Raw genomic sequence first — 8,283 nt, 5'->3', positions numbered from 1 at the left:
GTGTGTGTGTGAGAGTGAAGGGAGTTGCAACAGGCCTGCGCAGCTGCTGCCACTGCTCAACGAGCGCCACTGCGACATCCTCCATGAAGGGAACAAAACCTCCCAATATTATCTAAGGCCTATTGCATCATCTCTTTCTGAAATGTCCGCAGGCTGGCTGACCCTTGCAAGCCCCTTTCACTGTCCTGAGGTCAAAATCTGTTCCCTTGTCCCAGGCCCCCTTCCTCAACATGACTGGAGCTGAAAGATTATTTTCCTGTCTACTTAAGCTATGTTACGTAAGCTGTGAAAAGAGCTAGATCGGAAGGAAATTAACTGTAGAAAAATAAACAAACCAAAGACAACCAAAAAACAGAATGAAACATTAAAGATATAAAATATATAAAAATCAAAACTACTTTGGAGATTGACACAGAATTGCTTAATCCACTCATAATCAGCCAAACAAAGCAGAGAGAAAGACAGAGAGTAAAATTAAAAAAGGACACAAGCACTGAACTACAGCAGAGTGACGTCACAGGCCAGGTATCGCCATGGTGACAGTGCAAGGGATGGGGATACTTACCTGGTAAAACATGGGTATGGGTAGGAGGAGAAGGAAGGGGAGGACAGACAGACAGATAGACAGGGGAATCTCAACACAAAAGGCATAAAAAGAATTTGGACTAGTCTGCTGCTCCTGTTGCCAGCCAGATACAATAATCAATCTTACTGATAGTGATTATCAATTCAGTTTGGTTTCAGTTTTTTCTTCCCACATATTTAAAGTTAGTTTTTTTTTTTCATGAATCAATTTTCTATATATACCATTGGGCATATGGAATAACTACAAGCATTGGGCTTGGAAATGTATAATCAGAAGATTCACTGATTAAATTTCTTGCCATTTTTTTTATTAAGGGTTTTCTCTAAAAGAAAGAAAAACAGTGCTAATACCATGCATTTTCCACTGTCCTGCCAAAGTAATACTTTGAGCCAAAAAGAGCCCAGTGACAACATGTCTAATAATAATTACTTTAAAGCGGGCTACTTCCTGGCACATTCTTACCTTTCTGGACAGAGGAGGGTAAGAACATTATTTGATGCAAATATCTGTGTCATTCCTGTGCATTCCTAATTTAATTTAGTCATCACAGCCCAATGACATATTAATTCTGAAATCATTAATGCATGGGCATTGTAACATATAATGGCTTGCCTGGACTCTCGGTCCACTGCAGTGTCTGGTAGCTGGGTCGGCTTTTAGCTTAAAACTCTGATTGCACGATTGTGAAGGCCTTACTTCACTGAAGAAGTGAGAAGAGAGGACTGATTGTGTGATATCTAGATCACAAGACTACCTACTGATAGACATGTGTTTTCACACTCTTTGCCCAACTGTGGTAGAGAAGTTAAACCAAAAAAGTTAGGGTCCGTTAGCCAGCCACTGCAGTGGTCTGTTTGAATGGAGTCACAAGCCAGGCCCAGAATTAAAGATTAATGAACAATTACAGTCAACCCAAACTATCACCAATCTTTAAACACAGTGACAATACTTCCACATTACCCATTCCAGTGGAAAAGAAAGGGACCAGACAAAAACAATGTGCATCTAAATCACAGGGTGTGAATCACAAGGTTTAAAAAAACTGAAAACAAACAAAATGACAATGTTCTAAGAGTAATACAAATGCATGATAATATACAAGCAGCAGAATGAGGACTAATACAGAGAGAATTGAAAGCCTATGTAGCATTGGTGCTCTGATGAGAGGAAAACAAAAAATGGGAGAAATTAAAACAAAATAAAAAAAACAATTCAATTGGGGGATAAAATAACATTTACCACTAAGTTTACCATCAGCACAACATGGGCAGGATCAAATCGCTGTAAAAAAGAAACACCAATTGGTTAAGCAGGAAGATTGAGGCACATAGAGAAGGGAGGGTGGGTTTGGGAGTGTGGTTGTGGGTTTTAGGGGGTTTAATACCAGAGGGGCATCAGTGTGTCACCCCCCACCCCCCGCATCCCTTCACTCAGGGCTAGATGCTTACAGGGATTTCCTCTCACCACTCTCTCCCAACCACTGGTCCCAGTCCCCAGGCCCCTAGCCTGGCGTCATCTTGCTCTCTCAACCAGAATATGCCCCAAAGGTAACAAACTACCACCCCATAACAAAGTACACCAAAAGTCCTGCATCCCTGTATCAGTATAAACCCAGCAAACCTTCACTTTTTACCTTTGCAGAGCCCCCATCAGATAAGTACTTTTGGAGCAGTCGTACTGGGTGAGGGAATGATTAAGAAACTGCAGATTCTAATGGCATATTAACCCCCGAAGGAAAAAAGTTAGAGTATCGTCCAACAAAAGTTGTGAATCAAAAGTAACATCTACTTTTGGAGTGTCTGGTACAGGGAACTGATTGTGATGGGGTTTTTTTTCCCCCAACATGTGGTCAAATATCTAGTCTGAGATGATAAGATGCCTCTAGGGACGACCACCATTTTCCCCCTTTGAGCTTTTAGCCTCACAGATGCTTGTCAGCCCAGTTAGCAAATCTCCCTGAGATTCTTTCATTTCCGCGCTAGCTTAGAGCCAGCAAGCTTGTTTTGGGATGTGCTTAACCCCGGAACAAGTGAACACATGACACACATAAAATGTACCTGAGGAAAGAGCCAGCAAGGCTTTGAGCAGTGCTTAGAGCGGGGTTCTGCATTGCAATGCAACAGCAGTTTTTACCAAAGTACACTTACAAATGTGAACTGTGCACCCATCTGGAGTGTTACATTTCACTCTATCGTGTGAAAGTAGTAGCTCAGTGTGTTACCTCCAACACTGCTTAAAGCCCCAGGTGAGTGTGACAGTTTGAGGCAGGCAGGAGTGCACCTCTGGGACAAACATGCTGTGCAGGAGGGGCAAAGAAACAAGGGGAGGACGGAGTGTGTAACCATGGGGACAGAGACATTCAGGGTGTAGAAGGGTGGTGAGGTTTTCCCTGTAAGTTGACTCTATGGCCCGGTCAGTAACAGACACGCTCACACACACATCTCAGTCCCACATAATGACCACACACATACACACAAGTTTCACAGGTTTGGAGGTAGAAACAGGCAAACAAGCAGAGGAGGGGGGAGGGAAACTTGTCTACTCTGCAAGCCATTCAAAGTCTGAGCCGTGGTTACAGCCAATCAGATACCCGACAGCAGCAACGGAAACTCAAAGAGGAAAACAAAATCTAACATACGTGGAGATGATGATTCTAGAGGATGTGATGGAATCATGGCTTCCTAAATCTATCTTGATTTCAAATGGATTTTTGTTCTTTGTTCAAATCGAAGCACTTTACACTTGTGCAGATTGAAATAAAGGTTTAGTGATTATGAAGCAAAGAGGAGGAAGCTGACAGAGGCCATTAGCCTACGGTACACTGTAAAAGGGGTGTTACATTGAGGTCAACTGCAGAGTGGGAGAAAGAAAACACACCCACGCACACACACACATACTGACATACAGAGGGGATCCAACAAACCTTACCTAAAAAGGGGCAAAAAGGACAAAAGAAGAATAAGAACAAAGTCAATACAGTGAAAAACTTAAAAAGGGGACACAATGCTTTCACTTCAAAATTCAAAAACCTTCTCTTCTGGCAAGGAGGACAGGAAAGGAGAGGAAGATTATAATGATTATCCAGCAGACTTCAATGTGATGCAAGGGTGCAATTGTGTTGTGAGTCTACTCCTAAGTGCATTAGCAAATTTGAACAGAGATAGTGGGCTCCAACACTGAGCCATTAATTCCAACACAACAACTGGACACACTTTGCTGCAGTCTCATCTGCCCACAAAGCAGGATGCTTACATAACCACACGTCAGTGGTGCCAGAGGCAGAAACAAGAGCACAGTCAGCCCCTGCAACTCGTTCTCTCCTCCACACATCCTTATCACATCAAATACATTGCTATTCAGCTGTTCAAGGCCAGATGGAAATAAACAATGATGAACACCAAATGCTAAGTTCAAAAATTACTGCTGTGTTGTTCTCTCCATACACTTGTCAACCTGCCAAGAATGAAGTAGCTTCCTGGTCTACTCTTGTCCCTGTCCACAGTCAGGCCGAGAATACCTATGAGACGACAGGGGGAACCAAGGCCATATATGTACATGAACAAGAGGTGCTAGGGTAGCCATGACACTGCTCAACAGCCAGTCATCAGATCTGTGCGTCTCTGGAAGCTCACACAATTAATATTTAATGTCTAAATGTCAGACCACAAAATATGATGCCTCTTCAATTAGTCAGGCAGTCAGTGTGAGCGGATATAAATCAAGATACAAGTGAGTTACAGTGATACCTGCCTGTGAAACTATTTCCACACCAAGGCAAATAAATCAACATTTAGATGTGAGAACGGTCACTCTGCCGAGCCCCAGCAGGCTACGTCTGTTTTGTTACCACCCACTCTGAATGAGCACGTATACACTACAGTTTATACACTACTGTTTATAGTCAAGCACAAAATTCAGCTTCCCATAGATAAAGTTTACTGTGTCCGTCAGACAATTGCACAGACAAATTAAATTCTCATTACCAGAACCATTAACATAAGAAAGGCAATAATCTATTTATGCTGCCTACACATCGAATAAAGTCAGACAAGTCTGAACACAGAGGACTTTTGAATTTAAGCGACTCGCCTAGCTTTGCATTTGGTGATATGCTATATGTTCATGTGTAAGGCTAAAGCTTTCCTATAGTTTGGGCGTGTGCTGGAGACATTGCAGAATGAGTTGTGTTTCTCATTAAAATCCTGATATTGAGCCCATGTTACTGCTGGGTTTACAGGGAGAGCAATGCACTTGAGCAAGAGTTGAAACTGAGCAACAAAAGAGAAATGAAGTAGACAGAAATGGCTGCATGACAGTTACAGTAATGAAACTGGTAAATATGAGGTTAAAATGGTGTGGACTGAGAGGATAGAGAAGAACATGGTGGAGGAGGCAGACAAAACTAAATGCCAGAAATTATGTGGAAAAAACAAGCTCCATTCTTAGCAGACTGCAAAGACTCATTGGCCTGCCAGTGATGACATCACTCATGGATATTGTTATACACCATCCCTTTTGGACAAAGTGCAGGGAAGGGTGCGGCTATGAAGACAGAGTTTAAGTAATAAAGACAGAAAGAATAAAGATACTGATGAGACAGAGGGTGAAGAGACAGGAAGAGGCTCAGTGGAAACACGCCAGGCCTCTGCACCACTGCCTCTGAGCCAATGAGCCTATGAGCACAGCAGGGCTGAGCTAATGAGGTGCTGACGTTAGCCAAGACCAACCCACACACCCAGCTCTGTTCAGCCTGCTCCCTCTTACAGCAAGTCAATATCAACTAGGCCATCCAATTACAGTTGTCTCCAGAAAATAAACCTCCTTAGTGCAGCTTTCTAGTTGAAAGCTTTTTACATCTTGCGAAATTAATTCAATGCGCAGACCTTACAGGGCATTTTTGTGGTATAGCTTTCACTACACCCGAGACAACAATCCCCAATCTTAATATGAAAGAGAAAACTTCTAGTGCACACATGATCTTTATAGATTTTCTAAAAAGTGAATATTATGCAGACTACAGTGATAAAGGATGACATTGTGAGTTCAGTAAAACATTAAGACACCATCCAAATAGACTCTCAAAACAAGACCATCTAGTGTACCTTGGTTCTTGATCAGGTCTAATTTCATTACTGTAGGGGCCTGGTCTGTAATTGCAAATATAACTGACCAAGACAAAGCCCAAGACAGTCTTCTGCCTGTTAATTCAAGTGCTTTACATTCCAGCAATGAGGCAGCTATGTCGGATAGAGTTCTGGCTCCAGAGTCCACCATGTGCTCTTCATTATCACTTTTGCATCACTGCCCCGAAAGAAAACAAACGCCCATGTTTCACAAAAGAAACTGTAACTAAGCTACAAACCCGGCATTGTAAGGTGATCAGAAGATGTTTGTTTATAACCATGGGTTCAGAGAAAGATCTGGAGAACTTGTGTGCTGGCACATCAGCAATCCAGAGTCCATAAACACCTTTTCGCTAAAAACAACTAGATGTGGAAAAAAAACTGCATCCAATTAAACTGTGATTTGGAAGGGGAAAATCCCACTTTAATCTGAATTGCTGTGAACTAAATGCATCATTGGAAGACAAATAAACAGTTCACTTGCAACTCCCAACCCCCAGAGTCCCTGCCCATAGTCTTAATCTTCTACAAGGCCTCCCTCTTCAAGTGTGAGGGAAAAGCAGCAAGAGAGCGACAGGAACAACTGGAATGATGTTTTATTTAAATAAAAATCAATTTTACTCAGCAACAGACACAAAGGGAGAGTTTAGAGAAAGAATGAAGAGAAAAGAAAATTTGCCGATACAAAAAAAACACCCTGGAAATTTGAGGGGAAAGAAAATGGCAGAGGGCAGTGGCTCAGTACCACCAGCATACATTGAACAAAGGTGTACGGAAGAGTGAGTCCTTACCCTGCATGGTTTTGCCAAGGCCTTGCCCCAACTTCCAGCCATGTTTCTGAAGCAGCCGGTGCCCGATGTTATCCTAGCAGAGAGAAGAGAGGAGAAAAAAACCAAAAATATTCCAATAATAAGAGGAGCTTTTCCCCGTGGGCACTGGTCAAAAAACAAACAAACAAACAAACAAAATAAAATCAAACACTCAGATCACGCCATCATCATCAGCACAACCACCACCATTATCATTATCGTCATCCACATCACCTACAGCGTGTAACATCAGTGTCTTCCAGCACAAGGAGTGGTAGGGGCGGTTGGGGTGAGGGGGGGGAGATAGAGGGTGGGAGACTGAGAGGAAGGGTAGATTTTCCACTATGATGAATACATAAGGCTATGTGTAGACTGTAAACTACAGGGTACCCTCCTACTTTAGGAGTGCAGTTCAAAAACCTTTTTTAAAAAAGGCAAAGAAATTGGGCACAAGCATTTATAATTATTTTTTTTTTCAATTATATATAAGATAACACATCAAGTCACATCCACTAACTGAGAAGTTAAGAGGAGGAGGAGGAGGAGGGAGAGGGTAATATATGTATCACACGCATACATATATGAACCACTACAGAGCAAGATCTTAGTACACAAAGAAAAGTGACACAGAACAGGTATGGAAATCTTGCATTAACAAAAAAAAAAGACCAGAGACTCCAAGCTTGCTGTGATTCTGTAACCATGACAAGGGTAGCACCATGAAACATATGCAGCTGTCACAAAAAAATACAGCGAGAGGGAGAGACAGAAGTGGAACTAGTGGGCCTTGGATTACCATTACAAGGCCCAGGGTGGACAGAATATGCAAGTGTGAGGGGATATGTGGGTGTGCAGGTGAAGAGAGGGAGACATTGTGTGCATGTAGCCCCATTAAATACTAGAAATAGCTGTTGTGTATGTTTTTGGACACCTCCAGCATCTCTGGTCTGTTATCAATGGTCTGGTCCCACCATCATTACACACAAAGTAATGCCAAAGTTATGTCAATCCCAGAGATATCATTAGGATTCGTACTTTACAGACCAGATGACCTTCTCCAAACTGCAAGGTATTCTTTAGCTAGCATAAAAGGAATGATAGTAGCTTTATAACAAGCTCCGACAAAATTTTCACAGTGGACACCAAAAGTGTGCAACTGCAGTAAGGGCATCTGCTTTAAAGTACTCATTTTCTGGTTTTCTTTTAATACTAATGATTGCTTTGACAAAGTATACAAATATACATGTGGTCAAGATCAGGCAATTGATAAGGAATCAAAGAGGCAATAGAGGAGTGCGAGAACATAAACAACAGGGATACCTAGTACACTCTGGGGCCAGATGTGCATGTCTGAGACTGTTATATATATGTATCTCACTAGTATGGGTCAACAAGAAAACAAAAACATTAAGTGAAATGCAAGACCGTCCCACCACTACACACTACAGTACATCCTCAAGCACAAATAAACAAGAAACAATGAGATTTCTTAATAAGCAGTGTTTTTCTGTTGTGATTATAACTATTCCAAGCTTGTCTAACATTCACCAGAGTGCTGCATTCTACCAAAAAACATACAAATCAAACAAAAAAGGATATTTATAATCACAAAGAGATCAACTTTCACAAACAGAAAGTGAAGGGGTTGGAACAAAACAGCATGCAGCTTTTTGTTAAGATTTTTAACAAAAAGGGTCGTCGGTGTTAGTAGCGCACTGTGAATGGTACACATACAGAGGGGTGGGGCGGGCTGGGGGTGGATGGC

General features: G+C 41.9%; 1 protein-coding gene across 8 annotated transcripts in view; it reads right to left on the bottom strand.

The window, feature by feature from the left end:
- Positions 1-8,283, bottom strand: part of gpatch8 (G patch domain containing 8) — a 27,009-nt gene that overhangs the window by 8,147 nt on the left and 10,579 nt on the right. For 6 of the 8 annotated variants that reach the window (XM_035654300.1, XM_035654297.1, XM_035654298.1 and 3 more), the window contains one exon: positions 6,501-6,573. In XM_035654300.1, the coding sequence (XP_035510193.1) occupies positions 6,501-6,507 (7 nt within the window). In that variant the 5' untranslated portion in view covers positions 6,508-6,573. Of the gene's footprint in view, positions 1-1,825; positions 1,868-6,500; positions 8,256-8,283 lie in introns of those variants that run through there. The other 2 variants (XM_035654303.1, XM_035654304.1) reach the window with 2 other exon arrangements.

This window comes from Morone saxatilis, unplaced genomic scaffold (genome assembly GCF_004916995.1).
Source record: "Morone saxatilis isolate NCDOM2014 unplaced genomic scaffold, NCSU_SB_2.0 Contig14, whole genome shotgun sequence".
In the NCBI taxonomy this organism is placed as follows: Eukaryota; Metazoa; Chordata; class Actinopteri; family Moronidae; genus Morone; species Morone saxatilis.
This window is presented reverse-complemented; position numbering and strand designations above follow the sequence as displayed.